Source organism: Pongo abelii, chromosome 3 (assembly GCF_028885655.2).
Source record: "Pongo abelii isolate AG06213 chromosome 3, NHGRI_mPonAbe1-v2.0_pri, whole genome shotgun sequence".
NCBI classification, from domain to species: Eukaryota; Metazoa; Chordata; class Mammalia; order Primates; family Hominidae; genus Pongo; species Pongo abelii.
The window spans coordinates 163,991,269-164,012,882 of NC_071988.2; the positions used below are offsets into that span (position 1 = coordinate 163,991,269).

At 37.9% G+C, this 21,614-nt stretch overlaps 1 protein-coding gene across 7 annotated transcripts in view; it reads right to left on the reverse strand.

The window, feature by feature from the left end:
- Positions 1-3,511: 3,511 nt before the first annotated feature.
- Positions 3,512-21,614, reverse strand: part of INPP4B (inositol polyphosphate-4-phosphatase type II B) — an 829,855-nt gene continuing 811,752 nt past the window's right edge. For 4 of the 7 annotated variants that reach the window (XM_024245636.3, XM_054553363.1, XM_054553366.1 and 1 more), the window contains one exon: positions 3,512-3,701. In XM_024245636.3, coding sequence (XP_024101404.1) covers positions 3,569-3,701 — 133 coding nt within the window. In that variant the 3' untranslated portion in view covers positions 3,512-3,568. 7 annotated transcript variants of the gene reach the window in all.

A 21,614-nucleotide genomic window follows, 5' to 3' on the forward strand; every position in this document is an offset into this window, starting at 1 on the left:
CTAGGTGTCTCTTGGTACACTATCAACTTTTACACAGGGAGAGGTTTGATTTGCTCAGGAAGAAAGGCATTACTTCATACAAATCAGTTTCTTTCCTTTTTTTACCTCTTATTTTATGTAAAGTGCCATACATAGCTGAAGGATAAAAAGGAAGTATCCTCCATCCAAATGCTACCTTGTAAGCCTTCAGAGTTTTTCAGAACAGGGGTTAGTCTTATAAAATAAGGGCTGGAGGCTGGGTCCATGGAGCTCTGCCCTGATTGGGCAGTTTGTCATTTAGTACAATTTATCACCTGGATCAAATGGTTGCTCGACTCAATGAATTATGAGGCTGACCAAACTATGTTCAGGGATTGTTTTGGCGGAGTGTAGACAAACCTCAAGGCAATATTTAAAAGCAAAAAGCAATGAGATGAGATGTAAATGAATGGTTTCCTTGTCTTTAAATATGTTTTTCCTAGGGCTCAGTAAATAGCTAATCCAGAATTGATATCTGCATTTAATATCAAAGGGGAACATATTATTTTTGAGCAAAAAAAGAGTTTGGAAATGTCATTTGCTCAGTTCATTTTTTGGCTCAATATGACCTCCTAAAATAGGTCTGCTGGAGTATCTTTTAAGTGAAAATATAGACAGAGTAGCATGACTGTGGCTGTGTTTGTTCAAGAGAGATTTAAACACTTTAACATTTGCTCTTTGATTTAGCCTTAATAACTTAAGAAATAGTGAAGTGGTTGTTCAAGAATGTTTGAACTGTCCCTCAGGAAAAAAGCAATATTGTTGTCTCTATGAAACACATTTTCTTAATGAAATCCACTTTTAGAAGTTTGCACCAGTACAGGCTTTCTATAAGGAAATGCAGATGACTATGCTAATGAATGAACATTCATAAGCATTTGTATTACAGTAAGCATTATAATTTGAGACTTCTAAATTATTTATTTATTTATTTATTGACTTATTTAGAGATGGAGTTTCGCTCTTGTCACCCAGGCTGGAGTGCAATGGTGTGATCTCGGCTCACTGCAGCCTCCGCCTCCAGGGTTCAAGCGATTCTCTTACCTCAGCCTCCCGAGTAGCTGGGATTACAGGTGTGTGCCACCACGCCCAGCTAATTTTTGTATTTTTAGTGGAGATGGGGTTTCACCATGTTGGTCAGGCTGATCTCCAATTCCTGACCTCAGGTGATCTATCCACCTTGGCCTCCCAAAGTGCTGGGATTACAGGAAATCCTTGAAATGTCTTTTAAAAATAGAAAACCCTACTGTTGGCTTTCCAGTTAATATTTTTCCATATTTGAGTTAAGCGGTTTCAGTTTTTAAAAATACAAATAAAAATTATTGCTTATAAGAGTATTTACAGAATGATAAATTACTTAAGGTTTCTTAGAACTCAGACTACCATTTGATATGCTGAATGAGGCTTCAGAGCTATTCAAGGAGGCCTCTGTCATCCCAGCCTCTTTATCTTAAATCCAGTGGGGTAATGAAAATAACCACAAATCCTACCATTGTCAAATGATATTGAACAACTCAAAGGCTGTATTTAATCACTAAAATAAAGAATGAGTTAAGAGAACATCAAGGTAATTTTGTCTACGAATGGATTCAAAGTACACAGCACATTTTCATTAAAAAGGCTGTAAGTAGTTTGGTACCTGCCTCAAGTATAATGCCCACAGGTAATTAGCTAAAATAAAAAATTGATAATTCTAGTGTAAAAAGCTCCAAATGCTTATCTAAAATTTGTAGTAATTTGAAAAACTTAACATGGGGCTAGAATCCTTATTTCAACAGGAATTTTAGGCAAGGAGCTATCACATTAGCTATGGAAAGCATAATATCATCCATTGATCATAGCTAAGAGAGGGCTTAATAAGCCTCTGTTATTTTCAAGGGAGATTTATGCTTTTGATAGCATGCTCTTCTAATGAGAAAGGAATAAGAATTTGTAAAATTTGGAGAAAAGTTTCATTCATTCAGACTTTTGTACTCTTAGTTTCAATTCCAGTGATAAATCCTAATTTCTAACTAGCATTCTCCCTCAATTTTCATGCATATTTAGCACAGCAATTTGGAGAAGGGACAAGACACAGGCTAGGAAAGTAAGAAGAGATTGTAATTCAAATTCTGCAACTATCTCCTGGGTGATTGGGGGTGATTAACCTTACCCATTTTTGAATACTGGTATTATTCAAGATGATTTTTAAAGGAAACTTCTACTTTGGGATTTTGGAAAACTTATAAATGTTGTTATTTTACTGAGTAAGGGCAAGGGCAAGTTTGAAATTCAGGGCAACAGAAAGTAATTGTTTTACTTTATCATTTGTTGTGGTTGCACATGTTTTAAAGACTTATTAACACACACAAACCCATGCCATAACTGCATGCTTACACCAAGATGACTGCTAAAAAACATCTCAGAGATACCTCACTGACATTCATGAACTTCACAACATAAAGTTCAGGCTGATGGGAATTTTCATTTTGGGTATCAAAATGTTGTTCATTTTTATTTTATTTGCAATTTTAGATCATTGCAGTGTTTTGCTTATCATTCTATTAAACGTTCTATATTGCTACATTCACAGCCAGATCACACAAACCAAGTCAGAGTTCTGAAAAGATGCCATGGTTTTAAAAGGTCTGTTGACCACTTTACTCACTCCATGCATATATGCCTGTTGCAGAGGAGGAGTCACACTCACTCCATGCATATATGCCTGTTGCAGAGAAGGAGTCACACTCGCTCCATGTATATATGCCTGTTGCAGAGGAGGAGTCACACTCGCTCCATGCATATATGCCTGTTGCAGAGAAGGAGTCACACTCACTCCACGCATATATGCCTGTTGCAGAGGAGGAGTCACACTCACTCCATGCATATATGCCTGTTGCAGAGAAGGAGTCACACTCACTCCACGCATATATGCCTGTTGCAGAGGAGGAGTCACACTCACTCCATGCATATATGCCTGTTGCAGAGGAGGAGTCACACCTTGACTGGATGATAGAGATCATTGTGGAACATACCTGCAAACTGCCTCAGTATTCCAGATCATGAGTTAACTCTACCTAATTGAGTGGCTACACATTTTTTTAATCCCTTACATTGAGTCTCAGGTTGACTGTGGTCTCATAGGCTATTAAGTTGTATCACAAAAAAAATCTGTTCCTTTTCCCCCCTCTCTTCTCTTCCATTTGGATGGAGAGTGGTGCTCTGTGAATCACCCCTAGTCCTATTGAAATGATCCATGTTTCCTCAGAAACATTTAAATACTCATGAATGAAATTTACACTTTGTGAACCAATCTCAATCAGCTAGGCTCAACACATAGAAGCTTAGAACTAGAAATGACAGTACTGAATCACGTAAGATTTTTTAAAATGGATTTCTTTCAGAGCAATATGCTGACAATGAATTCAAGTAGTTCCTAGATTTTGGCAAACATCTGTGATCATCTCCCCCATCACAAATTCATGACAATAAAAACAAACAAAAAAGACCAAGGTGAAGATTATCCAAATGAAATGTATTTGTGTTCCTGTTTATTAACATGTTGGTAAACTTAGGTGTCAGCTTTTCCATAAGTCCCCTCTGGAGGTCTGTAGTACTTGGGGAAAGCCATCAGCTGTAGCATGTTGAAAGCATACTTTCTGCATTTGATATTCTTCAGTACATTCTCTATGCGGCATCCTTCTCTGGTGAAAGGGGAAAAAGTACAACTTCATGAAACACAGAATAAATAAATATGCTTTATTTGTTTAATGCAGAGTTGCAGCAACCGTCCAAGTAAAAATAACAAAGATTCAACTCTACATTTTTTTTTTCCACAAGTGATGATACATCTTACAAAATTAAATCCTAGGCCAGGCCCAATACCACTATTGCCCTCTGAAAGAGATGACTTAAGTCTCTTTACTCTTAACAGACATTTAAAATTTAATAAACTCTTTAAATATAATTTGCTCCACAATACAGCTCCACTTTAGTTTCATAAATATATCTGCCTTTTTATAACATTTCCACAAATTAATTTCTCAGTCTCTTTAAAACACATTAAAATCTATATGTAGCCCTAAGGATGCAGGTTCTAGAAATAAGGCATTTAATTTATTAAGTCTGGCCCTATAGATTTTTAAAGAAAAATTTCATCTCTATTTTAATTTTATTATTTTAGCTGTGCAAGGAAGAGAGAAAATGGCTTTCTGAACAGCCTGGGCCAAGTCTCAGCTTTATAAAGGAAGAGTGCTTGTCCACGGACAGTACAAAAGTCACAAGTGCTGGGAATGGTACATCAAGACACAAACAAGACCTTGTTAAAAAGAATAGAAAAGTCCTCTGAAAGCCAAATCAACCCAAACAAGAGATACAAACAGGTAATTTAATTACAAAACATAAATAGCCATTCTCTCCATAAAGTTACTTGACAGAAAAGAGTTAATTGCAGCAAAGAAGTAAAACAGGTTAAAAAAAATTTTCTATCAGCAGATGGCATCTATGATATTAGCACAGTGGAAATAAAGTCTGCAACCTCCCACATCTCTAGAACTTGTCTCAGGGTTTCAGTGTTTGTGCAAATTCAGTCTTAATTTCTTTAATAAATTTAATGGGATGAGGACAGGAGGTTCAGAACTTCAAGCTTTCAGGATTCTGTTCTTTGTCTTATTCCAAAGACAGTAATTTAAAAATTCTTCTTGAGCTAGTTAACAGTGGGAAACACTTTTCCATGAACAAAAGAGCAAAATAATCCACTTAATGCATAGTACTTTTTGTTTTTTAGATTTTAGGAAAAACAAACTAAGCACAATTTAAACATTTTTTTTAAATTCTGTGAATTTGAAAATGTAAAAATATTACAGCATTGTCCCCATAATTTAAAGTTCATTGTCATTTGTAGAAAAGAAAAAGGAATACAACATAAAACTTATTGGTATTTGGCTAAGAGTAACGCCAGACTTAAAATAAGCCACACAACTAGCAGGTGTGAGCTGACAAGCAGCAAGGCGACAGGATAGAAGTGTCGAGAAGTTGGCTTGTTATCAGTTAGACAGCCTGTTTCAGGATCATCGGATTCATTCAGTGCTCCCTGGGTTTGTCTGCTGTTAAATGAGGGGAAGTTGGGGGGGAAAAGAAAATAGTATAGAGTTCACACAGTAAAAAAAAATTCAGCCTTAAATATTCTGAAATACAATGCATTATCTTACATAACACAACTCTTTCAGATGAAATCTTATGGTAAATTTCCCCAAATGCATCTTGTGTATTGTTTTCTCATTGTACTACATGGGCAAAGGAATTAAAACAGGAGATTCCTTTAGCTCTTTGTGAAAGAAGGAAGAGAGAAACACTGTAATGATATTCACACGGGTTGATTACGTATGTACAAGGAAGAATCAAATAAGAATAACGGCACCAAATCAAGACTTTATGAATACAACTAAAACATGGATTAGCTCATGAAAATAATCTGATACCTACATCTTTAGAAAATGAAATGAGCAACACAGGATGTAGTGAAGCAAACCAATGTGTCTGGCATATTTAAACATATATTGCACCTATATAATGTACTTAAAGTTATAAAAATGATTTATTGAAATGGCACAGTCTTTAAAATGAGTGAGACATCTGACATGCCATCCTTGCCAGCCATAATATTAGTTTAATAAAATCCAACTCAGCACCCTTCTGTTAGTTCAGCTCATAAATTATATCGCCTCCTGCTCATCTTCCTTAGATAGGGCCAAATCTATCTCCTTGCTCATCTTCCTTAGATAGGGCCAAATCTATCTCCTATGGACATCTCATCTGAAAAGAGACCCATATTTACAGAGTGATACCTCAGAAAATAAAAGACTTCATTTCTAGATTGTTTACTTTCTGTGTAAATAAAAAGTAGTGGGTTGGTTTATAATTCTGCTCAAAAGCAGCTCCAATTATGGCCAGTCTGAAATATACCATATTGATATAAATTGAAAATAAAATAATTATGCTCTAGTTCATCAGTATTCAGAGTATTAAGAATCTCAGTCACATTCAGTGGTTAAGGGGTGGTATATTCTCTATTAGCTCTTCTATGTTTTCAGGCAAAAAACTGATTGTGGCTCAGTCTCATGAAAAGTGGAACTTTTCAAAGGAAACTTCTAACGAAGCTCCTTAGCCATGGCTGATTTCTAGCCCTTCCCAATCCCCAAACAAGTCCTATACAGAAATTTTTGACCAGGCATTGACCACACCAGTGTCAGCATTTACACAAATATCATAATTATTTCATACAATATGAATTAGTTTAAAACACCAAATCAACCATGTTGTGCTGTGCTCTGTTATATCCTCATGGTTTGATAGAACCTAAGGACTATGTAATCAGTGACAAAGTAAAAGATTGCCTGGAAAACAAATGGTTTACTGAGCAAAAGGGGGTTTATTTTGGATTTACATTTATTCCTATTGTCAATTGTATGAGTAACTTGGTTACTATTCAACTTTTTCCAGCACACCAGGTAGAAAATGTACAGTATTTTAGGCATTGATATTTTTGAATGTGACTAAGAAAAAGCTCCCCTTACATTATTTCTTCTATTGGCTTCAAATCCCTAATTGTTAATCCCAGAGAAGGAGTTTATTCAGTTGTTCAACCCAAAGTTTTTAGTGTCTACTATGAACCAATTTCTGCTGTGTAGGCACTGGGAATACAAGGTTGGATACATCAGATAGAGATTTCAACAATGTTTATTTTTGAGTTGGACGAGCAGGAATAGAAAAATAAGAATAACATCTGATAAAAGCACCATGAAGAAAAGTAAAGCAGGAAAAGATTCATATGTGTGTGAGAGAGAGACAGAGAGAGAATTTTAAATAGGAAAGTTAGAGAAGTTCTCACAAGAAGGTAACATGTGATCACAAATTGAAGATAGAAAGGGAAGGAGTGATGTTGATGTTCAAATTAATTTTTCATTGAGCTAGTGCATTACCTAGTAACTTCCTGATATAATGGGACTGGAAAGTTTAGGCTGGAGGACAAAGGGGCATGAAGGAATACTGGGAGGGTGTTTTCTGCCTGGCTGGGTCTCAGTGGGAAAGCCCAGGCTACCAGGGGCAGCAGACAGGTAGGGAGGGAAGTGACCTGAACTAGTGGATGGCAGACCAAACTGGAGGACAGACTGTACAGTTATGGACCCCATTTCCATTACAGAATCCAAATAGAGACAAGGACAGTAAGACCCGTGAGGGTAGCAGTTTGAATTTCCCCTATAAGAACCCTTCAAGATGATCTTGGAAGGAGGCCATATAGATCTGAGGTGGTTCTAGGTGGCTCTTTGGAGCAGAGGACAAAAGTATGAGAACTTCAATATTGCCAATATGTATCTCATTCTATTAAAATTACCCTTTTATTAAAATTACCCTTTTTCATGTATCTCAAAAAGTATATATTAGTAGAATAGCACATATAGAAACAGCTGTGATATAGATCAGAGCACAGACTCTGGAGTCAGACCAGTTGTTTCAAGCTTGGTTCTGCCACTTGCTAGTTGAGTGGTGTTGAGCATGTCATTCAGTATGTCGTGTCTCTATTTCCTTATCGTAAAGTGGAGATAACAACGATACGTACATCATCGAACTGCTATGAAGTAGCTCATGTAAGTCAATTCTTATAAAGTTCTTAGAGAATGCCTATAGCAAGCATTAAATAACTTATGCCATTGTATATCAATAAATAGGTACATCTTGGTAGTGTACCTAGAAACTTTTTAACTAGTATGTTCCCTCCTGCCTTTTTTTTTTTTTTTCCAGAAAAGACTCACAGATTCTGTTTAATGCATGGTAAAGAAAAATATCACCAGGCCCTTGGGAGTAGCAAGAAAATAAAAAAGCCTAAAACATGTACTTTGCAGAGAGGAAACCTTATTCCCATGGAAAAGAAAAAGAAAAGGAATCTGAACAATTGCTCATCTGAGGGCCATGTGTAGCACATGCCCTTCCTGTAATGCAGGGGTAACCACTGTTAACCTGGCCAATTCAGCAAAGAGGGAAAAGTCAAATTTCACATGGAAGGCTGGTCCATAAACTTGGTTCTGTCCACGTTTTGTGTCTTGCCCAGCCGCTGCGCTGCCTTTATATACAAGTCAGGCACATTCCCCCTCCACTGTGCCAGCCACACCCTCTGGACCATGGGCCAGTGGTCATTTCCAGCAGCAGAGGCTGAGGGCAAGGCAGCGTTGGAAGGAGTTGCTGTAATGAGTGTTGTGACAGCACCGGCCAACCTAGGGGAAAAAAGCAGCAAGCCAATGCCTGGTTGGGGTCAGTTCATGAGGGTCTGTAAGTCTCCTTCACTGATCATTAGTGCTGAAAGGAACCTCTAGAGGTCATTCTGTGCATTCCTCAACTTCCTTTGGGTCACTTTCATACATGGTTTTCCTTCCAGGTCTGATAGATTTTGAAGAAAGAGCATGCCTTCAGCTTCTTTCTATCTCCTAACTTCTCCATTTCATTTTTTTTTTTTTTTTTTTTTTTGGGACAGGTTCTCTGTCACCCAGGTTGGAGTGCAGTGGCATGATCATGGCCTACTGCAGCCTCTATCTCTCGAGCTCAAGTGATCCTCCCACCTCAGCCTCCTGAGTAGCTGGGGCTATAAGTGTGCACCAACATGCCCAGCTAATTTTTGTATTTTTTATAGAGATGCGGTTTCACCACGGTGCCCAGGCTTGTCTCGAACTCCCAGGCTCAAGCAATCCTCCTGCCTCAGCCTTCCAAAGTGCTGGGATTACAGGCGTGAGCCACTGTGCCTGGCCTCTACTTTATTCTTACTGAGTACTGATACTCTACTTATCAGGCCAATCAGCTAACATTTCAGAGAATAAAGTCAATAGTTTGGTTACTGTGCAGTCCATGGTAAACATTCAGCTCTGAATATTGACAGTGCTGAGACTGAGAGACCCTGCTTTAGCATGAGACTCTCTCTATATGTACATATAAATATATCAACTATAACCTATCTATCTAACCTTTTTATTGTTTAAGACAGTAGTTTACAACCAAGTGATGTTACCCAGGGACATTGGGCAATATCTGGAAGGATTGTTGGTTGTCATAACTATAGGAGTGGGGGTACTGCTACTGGCCTTTTAGTAGGTGGAGGCCAGGGATGTTGCTCAACATCCTGCAATGCATAGGAGAGTCCCTGCCACAGTCATCCAGCCTGAATGTCACTGCTGTCATAGCAGAGAGGCTGGGCCCTAGCTCTGTATTTCATACTTCGCTCTGCCCCCGCGATCCCCTCTTACCTCTCTCTTTCCACATCTCTTGTCTCCATCAGGAAATCTATTACTCATGCCACACCCATAAACGATGCCCAACTCCCTTCCAGCCCTCAGTTCCCCACAGCCTGACTGACCACAGCCTGCACAGCCAGGCTCACCACTGCCACCCTTCCTCTATCCCTGCTAGTCTACCCTCATAGACATCAAGAGTCACACCGGACCCCTTCCCTTGTATCCAGACCATATATGGTCAGGAAACCATAGATTTGTTTTATGATGTCCTCTGCTCAGAGCACCAGGCACCTCCTCCTAGCCACTGCAGTCATGCTCATTCTTACCCTTGTTACTCATAACTAACTTCCCCTGTCCTTTCTAAAGTATGGCTCTAGTAGCATCAGTTTCCTGCTGGAAGCTTCCATGGCTTTTCTAGGCCTGCTGATGAAGTTAAACCCTCCTGGATGGGGCACCCTCATCCTCGTGTGTGCCAATTCTGTCACCTGGAACACACACACACACATATACCATCTCTGACTAGTTTGCCCTCCTCACTTCTTGCATCCATCAAGTACCACAGCTTCCAGGAAGCCCTCCAGGTCTGTGTCTGTGTCTCCCTGTCTCGCTCATCTTTCTACCTCTTAGAAGCACTTGGCATCAAGCCTGGCACAGGAGGATTTGTCTAAGGCTCACATCAACACGAGGAGGCAGGCCAGCAGCCCCACTTGGCTAAATACGAGGGATCTGGAGGCCAAAAGTCCGCCTTCAGATTCTACCTGGCCTCTTAGTTCTGCCTGCTTGAGAGATTTGATTTGTCTCTTCAAGCCTCCATTTCCCTTCTTGGAAAGTGAGGTTAGGATGAATGAGATCGTCCCAACGTAGGTGCACAAAAAGAGCTGGCTTGCAAAGTCCCAGAGGTGGGTTGGATGGGACAGATGCTGTGAGCCGAGATATTTTGTGCACCTACATTGGCACCTTTTAAAATGTATTTCTCTAGAATCTTTTTAACTAGATAAAGATACTATTCACCTAGAACCTTTTTAACTGGTAGATATGTATAATCAAACCAGGTTGCAAGCCGCTAACCTAGCCCACTAGTGTTCAAAAGTGGATGTACCAGGGGGTGGGTGGAGGAGCAGAGGGCCAGGATGTGCAGCTTGGTCTTACCAGCAGCAATTGTTTACAAGAAGAAAGTATTTATGTACCACCCCAAGCCATATTTGGGTAAACAATAGTCATAATTATTTCAAGCAGATGACACAGCAATTTGAATTATACCAAATCAATCATGCTGTGGTCTTTGTGGTTGCAAAGAATAGTTGAAAATAACTGGTCTATCTCATGCTTGAACAATTCTGGCAATGAGGAGAAAACGCTTTTCAAATAAGTTCATTCCACCCACAGCCAGCTGTGTAGGGGGCTCAGCCACAGAACACGCATGCAGGCATGTGTTGGGGAGGTAGGGAGAGGGGCAGGAGGAGGCAAGATATAGTTTTTTAAAAAATCTTTCAACTTTCATTTTAGATACAGGGGCATACATGAGTAGGTTTGCTATTCGGGTATATTGTACCTGGACAGTGAGCTTAGTACCCAAAAGGTAGATTTTCAACCACCCTCCCCTCCTTCCCTCTCCCCCTCTAATAGTGTGCAGTGTCTATTGTTCCCATGTTTATGTCCGTGGGTGCTAAATGTTTAGCTCCCACTTATAAGTGAAAACGTGGGGTATTTGGTTTTCTTTTCGTGTGTATTGTGGTTGCTATTATCGTTAATATCATCCTAGCACAACCTCCTAATCTGTCTAGTTTTAAGGTGAAGGTTATCTGTAGCAAATCTTAATAACTTTATTGAAATCTTGATTCCTTTTCAATGTCTCCTGTTAGGAGAGAAGTATAGAATCATCTATCAACCAATCAATCAATCATCATGGTATAAATATCACATGCTGATCATAAATTTAGCTTAACATATTGGCCACAATTTATCAACATAATAGTAGAGAAATACTCTTTCTCAGTGGAGCCACCCTACAGATATGCCTCCTGGCTGAGGAGTAGAGCATTCAAAAGTCTGAAAAGTAATTTGAAAATATCTTAGAATGGTCCTTACTCCAAATATAGGGGAATAATTTATGCCAGATGGCTTTATTTTTTACAACTGCCAAGGAATACTTAAAATTTTCCCGTCTGCATGTTGTATATGTCTTCTAAGTGAAAATCACTAAATTAAAAGGTTTTTGTTTTTGTTGTAGAGGGGCAGTTTTACAACGGAATTAATTTGTTGTTAACTTCCATCTCTGGAAATTAGACATATTAAAGATGTCTCACATGTAATCATCCTGTATTCGGCTGGAATTTAAAGCAACATGGCCTAGGAGGCTGCTTCAGAACCTAAAGCTTGAGCCCCATGACTGTATCAGAGTAGACACAGGTGACTTTGGGATTTCTTCCTACTAAGAATAGTACAAATGGTCATTTCTTCATGGCCACCAATGAATCTGTAAGTGCCCTGCAAGTGCAAAATGCAAGGGATGTTTTAAGTAATAACATTAGTAACTTCCTCACTAAGAGATTATGACAAATAATTAATCAGTAGCTTGCGAGGTACTCTGGCATTCCAATGTCATTAGTTTTGGCCATCACTGTGGAAGCAAATCACAATGTTGTTTCCACTGAAAATGTGACAAGATCAGACACTTAAGGGCAGTTGCTAAATCTGCAGGATAGAAAATGATCTTTTTTATTTATTTTTTTAAGACCTGTCAAAGCAGTCACTTAAAATAGAAACAAGTAAAAAGACATGTCTCACTTTTAACACATCACTGCCTACATGAGGAGATATATCCGTAAATATAATCCAACGTGCATGATTTGATGACATTTGCTTATTTCACTTTCTTTTCTGCAAGTATCTATGCTGTATCCCAGATCACAAGTCACACCCATCACAGATACTCTCTCAAATCATTCTGACTTCTAAAAATAAAAGTCAGTCTTCCTATCTTCTCCTGCTGGGTAGTTATTCATTAATAGGTTTGCTATTTGATATCTTATTCCTTCAACTATAGCTATTCAAGCTTCCCAAAGGAAAATTACCAATTAAAACTGAATTGAAAAATCTTTCCTTCTGACCACCAACCTGATTTCCTCCCATGACAAAATTGAGAACATTTCACATTTAATTACATGCTTCAAGTTTGAAGCTATGGGTATACCATCTGGAAATTATGAGCCAGGATTTTAGAGCCAATATCTTGCAGAGCTTTATTTGACTCAACATTCATCTGATGGATCAATATTAACAGAGTACCATGTTGCAGGCCCCGGACTGTTGAATTGTATCAGATTTAAATCCTGCAGATCTATGTAAAAATGGATATAATGAATCTGGTATCAATAAGAGCTGTGAGTGTGGCACAAGAAATCACAGGATCATAGATTCTCAGATGTAAAAATGGCTTTAAAAAGTCTTCGAGTTGAACGTACACCTTTTCTAGACGAGGAAATAAATTTAAAAATCTTTCTTAAGTTTCCATAGTAACAAATAGTAAAGAATCTTGAGAATGTAGTTTCCCTAATTCACAGTTTGCTTATATCATAGTCTGATAGGAAATGGAGAAGGATTTTCATTTTTAGTTTAGATCAATGTCCAGGAAGTTAAATAACTCGAAATACTCTAGATAATTTGTTATCTTACCTAAACTTTCCAAAGATTACATTTATAATTAGAATACTAAAAATAGAGTTTCAGGACTTTTCAAAAACTGCAACTATTTAAATATTGTGAAAATTTTAATAAAGGAATATCATGAGTCAGATAATTCCCATTGGCCTAAATGTAAGCATAGCCTATGTGGTCACAGGATCCCCAGCCCCTTTTAAACTGTCTTCTTTTCTAACGGGATTTTAGAATATATTATGTTAATCACAGGAAAAGCCCCTAAATGAAGAAATTACTCAAAAGACATAAGTCAGTGTCACTGCTTTGAACATCATAGACTGTTTCTGATGATTATGGACAAGTTTGCTACAAAAGAAAGAGCAATCTTGGGCAACATTAAGCAAAATGCCCACTCATGGGAGTTGTGAGTTCTACCCATATGTGTGCTTTTCTTGACATGGTATTCTAAGGGAAGGGTTCCTGTAAACTAGAGGATACCAGAGCATGGTAACAAAGGTGATGATGGTGGGGTTTGGGAAACCTGGCAGATCAGGAAATACTGAAGACATTGAGATTGAGAAAAATCCATTGCATTGGAGAAGAGGAAAATTTGTAATTAAGTGGTTGTTGATTTCAAATAATCAAATGCTATGTAGTATAAGGCATAGGCTGCCTTGGAAAGGAGTGCAAGTGTGTGAAGTAGGGAGAGATCACCTATGTATCATGTCCTATCATGCAATACAACGTCGTTTTAGATATTTTTTCCATTTACTGCAAGCAGTCGTACTGGTTGGTATTATTTTTTGTATAAGCTCAAAATGGTTTCAAAATTTGATCGAGTAGCAGATCAGGGCTTTTATCCCTGTCTGTCTAATGAAAAAACCATATTCCTTTCACTTCATGACTGAGATCCCTTAAGCACAGGTTTTCTGCTACCTCTCTCTCAGAAGCAGGGAGATGTGGTTTCCTGCCAGTTGTAAGATTAGATTCAGTGACCTCTAAAATTACTTTCATCTTTACTTTCCTGTGATTCTTTCATCCTATGAAAACATAACTGCAGTACTCCAGAGATGCATATTTTTTCTACTAATAGAATACTTGACTGTTCAATAAGAAATAGTGGAGTTGGGGGCAAATTCGAAGGATACAAAGCATGCTGAAATTGTATTTGGTCTCTAAAATTGTTCATGCTCAGTCTTATCTATTTTCCACTTCAATATTGAAAATGAAAACAAAACTACATGAATATATTTAAATGTATTAATTATTTTTCACTATCACTTTTTATACCTTTTGTTCCAGTTCAATGTTTTTGTTTTATAAAATTCCTAGAAAATAGGAATATCCTCTCATCAGAAGAAGCCAGGTACTAAGTAATAATAATTTCAGAGGATGTCTAAACATTGCTTTGAAGAGAAATTTCAGAAGTACCTATGGCCAGAATTATAACTCAAGAACAGTTAGGAAAGTGGCCTGGTATGAAATTTTAAAAAGTGCTTTATTAAAAGGAAAAATGAAAGAGAGACATAATGAGTTGAGAGTATAATTGCTTCCATTAAATCATTTCAAAGAACTGATTCCAGTTTTGATCTTTGAATTTTACAAACGAAAATATTTGGATCAAGTCTACAGAGAAATATCACAAATGATTAAAGGACCAAGAAAAAAAAATCTTCTGAAGTGTTTAAGGTTAGTTTTGTTTGCATAAAAGAATGCTAATATGTGATATGATCACTGTATTTAAATATATGTAAGATGTAAAATTTTTGATATATCAATTTTTATTTTGCTCTGTTTTTTTTCTTTTTACTTTTTTAGGCTATTGTTTAAAACGTGTGCCCAAGGGAATTTTAGCAGTACTGGAAGCAATAGCTGCCTGAACTAAATTAATTTATCCTTTATTCATGACAGAAAATTTGAAGTTTCCATTGCAGGGTGGGTAATACAGAATAAAAGGATCTTTTAGGGTAGAGAGAGAAAGAGAAACAGAAAAGAAAAAGAAGGGAGAAGTGGGGGAAGAAGAAGAGGGAGGAAGGAGAGGGAGAGACAATCACAGATACAGCAGTGACAGGAGAGAAGACAAGGGGCAGTGTTTGTCCAAGAGGGTGAAGCCTTGTTCGTTGTTCACTTGCCTGGTGAGGGAGCCCAATAGCATGGGAATGCTGCAGGATGCATGGCTGACCCTTGGTCATTAATCAGCTCCCCAAAGATTCTCCTGTATTGAGTTAGGCTCAGATAAAGTGAAATGAAAAGGTGTGATGGTACCATGATGTATAGGAAATGGGGCACATCAGTGGCTAATGACTGATACAGAAAAGTCTCAAAGCTCAGTGCAAGGGAACACTTGTGGCTGGAGGACAGCGTAAAATAATAGAGATTGACTTTCCACCCGCTTTGCTAGATAGGAGCTGAAATATATAATGAAGCTTGTTGAAAGAAAAATTTTTGAAAGAAATGAAACAAAACAAAAATACATATCTGACATATCTTAGCAGAAAGATAAATGGGGATTTCTACAAAGAAATAGGTATAGATATAGATCTAGAACTCATTTTCTGGTTCCAATACCATGTAATTATGCTTTTCTCTGTACAGAAACTCCAACAAGATGACTTAGTTTTAATTGCTTGAAAATAACAGTCAGATAAAAGGAAGGAGACTAGTGTCTTAAACATTCTGTAGGTGTGGTTGTTGCTAAGGTACTTTAAAATGCAAACAATCATGTTTCACTGCTCTAGTTTGTCATTCTCCTGGAGTTTGGGATAACTTTAATTCCCAGTTAAGAGGACATTACTGTCTAAGCCTTCTGATTCTATTTTTGATAAGCACTAGTCAGAGAATAAGAGGTAAATTCATCATGACACCTGGCTTCCCTTGTGAAGCAAGAAACCTAGCTGAGAAGGCAGTCTGACTCCAGGGCTGCTCTTAGCTCCCAAATAAAAATAAAAGTCCACAGGTACCTTAGATTATAGCCTAAGTTCTGAAAGTAGCCTGGGAAATTTAGCAGAAATCAATAACAAAAAAAAAAAAATAGGATATGAGTAACATGAAAAAAATTAGCTCATCTCCCTGTTATCTAACTCCATTAAGTCTGAAGTTCTTCCCCTTAAAATGAGAATGTTAACATCCATCCCATAGGATTATTGTGAGAATTATGTAAAGGTATTCAGAACATGCTCAATAGTAAAAATAAATGAATAAAAAATTTAATATCCCTTTTGCCAGGTACGGTGGCTCATACCTGTAATCCCAGCACTTTGGGAGGCTGAGGTGGGCAGATCCCCTGAGGTCAGGAGTTTGAGACCAGCCTGACCAACCTGGTGAAACCCCACCTCTACTAAAAACACAAAAATTAGCTGGGCTTGGTGGCGGGCACCTGTAATCACAGCTACTCAGGAGGCTGAGGCAAGAGAATTGCTTGAACCTGGGAGGTGGAGGTCACAGTGAGCCGAGATCACATCATTGCACTCCAGCCTGGGCAACAAGAGCAAAACTCCATCTCAAAAAAAAAAAATTAATAATAATATCCCTTTTGTTTCTCTTCCTGTGCCAAATCTCAGTTCTTACACAGACAGTGAGTACCTTGCCATTGCTCATTTCTGGCTCTTTTTTCTCTAATATTGAAATGCCTCAGGATTCAGCACAGCATCCTTTGTTTTACATATATTTTATTTAGTTCAAACAGTTCCAGACTTTAATGTCATTTGATGCTGCATTACAGACACACGTACTGCATCTCCACTTAGCTGTCTAACAGACATGTTAGGGTAACAAGGCTAAAACATAATTTAAGTCCTGCTTACTCTGCTGCCACCTCAGATCAGCTCTTCCCTTTCTTTCTATCACAGGAAATGACACTCACCCACTTTCAGACATCTGTATTAAACACCTTAGTCCTCCCTGATGCTTCTGTACTCTCTATACTCCATAGCCATCCATCAACAAGTCAGACCATTCAGCAAGATCTCCACTACTGCCTGTCATCTACCATCACTTGTTATCCTACTGTCAGAAGCTGTTTTCCTGTCTTTTACCATGCTTGCCCCTCTATTAAGTTTCACTAGCTCCTAATATATCCATTTAGACACATAGCAAAGCAACCAATGCACAATGCTAGTGGCATAGTAAAAATACTTCCCGAAGAGCTTTCATGGAATCAAAATTCAGCTGTATCCTAGCTACACACAGGGAGCCAAGCTTGTCAAAATAGCAGTGGTGCTTATCCAACTGCAGGAAAGTGGAAATATTTTCAACTGCTCATCAACAAGAGATTGGAGCTCTTGAATCTCAAGGAGGAAGTTTATCTACAGCCTCTTTCTGCACAATCTCTTGTTTTTAAACTTGTTTCTCAAGTTTTTCAACCCCCTTTTCCACTGCCTTTTTTTTTTTTTTTAAGACAGAGTCTCACTCTGTTGCCCAGGCTGGAGTACAGTGGCGTGATCTCAGCTCACTGCAACCTCCGCCTCCCGGGTTCAAGCGATTCTCCTGCCTCAGCCTCCTGAGTAGCTGGAATTACAGGCACGTGCCCTCATGACCGGCTAATTTTTATATTTTTAGTAGAGATGAGGTTTTACCATGTTGGTCAAGCTGGTCTCAAACTCCTGACCTTGTGATTCGCCCACCTCAGCCTCCCAAAGTGCTGGGATTACAGGCATGAGCCACCGAGCCCAGATGATTCTATTAGGGTTGAATGCTACCAAATGTTCCCAGTGATAGAATCTTGCTTCTGTTCTTTTTTGCTGCATCTGAAATGGATGGAGCTAACTATGAACTGGCTCAACATCAAACACCACCATTCCCACTGTTGTATATTCTCAAATATTAACCTCAACTCACTCTTTTAAGTCAGACCTTCCAAAAGAATAAATTTGAAGTTTTTGTCCTTGGAAGTATTAGAGGATTCATCATCTCCCTAAAAGGATAGGGTCTCTCTCTTTCCTCCACATTTATTCTTTTCCCACTTCTATTTCCTAACTTTTCTCTTTAAATCCACTCTACCATGCAAACATCATGATGCTACAATTTATGTTATCAACTCCTGGAAGTGATGCAAATCCTAGGAAAGAGAATAAGAATCTTAAGGTTTAGTTTTGGAATAACATGTGCATGGCTTAAAACAACAGCAGCTACATGACTATGAAAAAGGCAAAATATAAAATATACCAGAGACGAATAACTTCCAAGATATAGCTCAAAATGCTTTACATATATCATCATTCATTTCTTCTACAAAGATTCAAATACCAGGGAAGTTTTCTTAGAGAAACAGAATGTTGTGATGTATAGTGAAGGCCGGATAGGGTTTCAAGGATTAGAAATTAGGTGAGATAGAGGGGTATATAAAACATGGAAAGGCACGGAAAGAAGAATGGCAGATGTATTTGGGAATGATTCACAGCTAGGTTTGGTCATAATGATGAGGCAAAAAAAAATGAAAGGAAAATTAAATGCTAGGATATTTTTGTTGCTTATCTATTTTATACATTTTCTAAAACATTGGCTATAAGAAATTCAATAAAATGAGAGGAGGCTGTGTTGTAAATGTTTGTGGTTGACGACAAACACTTAGACATCATTCTCTAGATGTAGGGTGGGCAAACACTGAAGGCTCATGAGCAGCAAAGTGGTGGGATTAGCTGTGTTGTAGGCTGGCACCTAGCATGAATAAGTAGGGTGGCTTGAGCCAGGACTGAGGGACAAGAATTGAATAAACTAGGGACATGGAGACCAATTAGGAGGCTACTACAATAGTAAAGGCAAGAAATAGTGAGAGCTTGAACTGGGGAATGAAGAGGAAAGACTAGGAAGATACAGATTCTAAAACAAGTAATTTAAAAATAGAAGACAATTAAGAGTTCAGATAGAAGATCAGAAAGAAAAAATTTAAAAAATTATTTTCAGGTGTTAGAAAAAATACATTATATTTAAACATGCTAAGTTTGATGTATGATGTCAATTAGATATAGATAATAAAAAGGTAGGTTTGGACAGGATCTATGCCATGGATCTATTCCTTATATTTCATGCAAAAAGTAGATTAATTAGATGAAATCATCCATGTAGAGAATACATCACACAGACAAGGGCTGAGGGCAAAACTCTGAGAGAATGCTTACATTTGTATGGCTAGAGAAGAAGGCAGATAGTAAAGAGTGACATAGAAAACAGTCATAGATTCAAAGACTTACTCTGCAAGTATGTGTCAAATGCTGCAGTTGGAGCAAGGAGGCCACAAAGGAAACAAGGTCACCAGATTCCATGATTTTGTGATTTGTAGCCTGTGACTTTCAGTCAAATTTTAGGAATAGGGATTAGGTTACAAGCAGCTGATGAATGAAGAAATGGAAGGCAGCATTCTATTCCATGGAAACTACTGTGTTCAGAGCACTGATAGTGAAAGAAAAAAAAAAAAAAACAGAACCTCACCCAGCCAATAGGATTGATGAAACTGTTTTAGGATATATGAGATGAGGATGCTTGGAGGCACAGAGAAAAAGGGGTAAGTAGGGAAGATCCAAGAATAATATGGAATATTTCATCATCTTTTTTTTGTTGTTGTTTCTCGGGAGAACAAAAGATATTTCAGGGTTAGATATTAGCCATACAATAGATAAGTTTCACTGATTATCAAAAAGTCCTTAGTCAGAGTCCACAACCACAAAGCATTCTCTGATTCATCTGAACATGAAACTGAAGAGAAAGGTGTTTAGGGGCAGGATGCAGGGAATGTAGGAAAGTAACCCAGTTAGAAAACTCACCTTTCCATTTTGTGACACAATCAGAAATTTTTGCAATATGTTCTCAGTCCTTTAGTAAGAAAATAAAGCCAAAATTGAATTTCTGAGCACCTAACGATTAATCTCAAAATAAATTAGAACACCTGTGCTGCTAAGTGTGTTTGAAGTAGCATCTTTGCATATAATTTTAAAGCCCAATGTTATGAAAATCTCAAGAGCGTACATACCTATATAAATGTTAATGCAGTGTATACATCTCCTGAACTGATCCCTTCTTCACATGGTAATTTGGTTTAAAGCCTTCCGATGAACATATAAACACAACACTACTAATTAGGAACATTTTATTAACACCAATGACTGTCAAAACGATTATGCCAGAATGGCTTTGTACTGGCCTTTTAATATCTAATAACTCTAATGATTTTCAAATACCTGGAACTAGATTTTGTATCCAACATACTATTTCTGATTATAGTCATTGGGAAAGCCTTACAACTGGCTTCCCAGAACTTCAGTATCTACTCAGAGTTAATAAAGAGGTCCATCTAGTTTCCAGATGGCTACTTCCTCTTGTTTTTCTAATACTGAGCATTTTTCTTTTTTAAAATTGGTACTGTCCCACTGTAAGTTACAGCAACCCGGCTGTGAATCTTTATTAATCTCTTTCCATTTTTGACCTTTACCTCTCAGCCCATCTAAGAATAGGGAATACAGCTCCATGGAATATTTCCCAAAATGTGTGTAATTAAATAAGCTGGGAAATGCTGGGTTAGAAAACTCATACAGAATTTCTAATTTACTTATTTAGTCTAGAGATATTAATGAAGCATCTGCATTGTGCTAGGCTTTAAGTAACCTGGATACAAAAGTAAAGGAGATAAATTTCCTATTTTCATGAAACTTATATTCTAGTCAAAAAGGCAGATCGTAAGCAAATTTTATTTTAGGTAATAAGCCCTGAGGAAAAATATGAGTGCAAAGGGCTTGAAAGCAGTGAGCGGTGAGGGCTTTTTTTCAATAAATTGATCAGGGAAAGCCTGTTTTGAGGAGGTGAGCAAAAGAAGGAGCATTTTCAATGCTTCACCCTGCAACTTTTTTTTATTGGTAATAAAAAACTGTGTAAATCAATATTCTACAAAACAAACTTTGAGAAGGGCCAAACTACTCTGCTCCCCTACCTTTCCAAATCTGGGCTCTAGTAATAACTATTGTATAATAAGAAAAAGTGTTATTTATAGCAACTTAAACTTTTATTATAAGCTAAGGAACAAGTTTGACAAGATGACCTGGAATGCCAATTTAATTTTAGAAACAATATTTGTTGAGCATATACGATGCTTTAGACCTTTGTTAAAACTAAAATCAACTACAATCGAAGACAGTGATGAGAGCACCAGAACTAAGTGCTGGCCCAGAGGAGAAAGGGATTAGCTTGGCCTTGGGGATTCATGGGCATCTCCAAGGGTTCTTGTGAAAGCCAAATTGGTGCCTAAAAGATGTATGAATGTAGTACAGTTGAAGGAGGTGGGTAATTGGGTAATCAACTCAGGAGAAGGAAAGAACAGCATGAACGAAGGTATTAGGAAAAACTAAAGACATATATGCAGGTAACTGTGAATAATCCAAACTGAATAGAGGCTAGAGTGAAAAGAAAGATGAGGGAATAAGGTAGGAAAAGCTGATGGATCCGGAAATGGCAGAGGCCCCTAAATTCTAGGTAATTTTAAAATTACTCTGTATGTACTGGGGAGAGACATGACCATTTTTGAACTTTAGAAACTACTCTTTGATGGGAATGTGGAAAGTAGATTGGAAAATAAAGGACTGGAGAAAAGGGAATTAAGTGACTACTGCAGTGGTCCCGGTGAAAAGTCGTAAAGGTCTGGAGCAAAGCAAGAGGAGGAAATGAACAAGACACCATGTATTAAAGATGGGAGTGAGTGAATTAGCATCTTAGAGA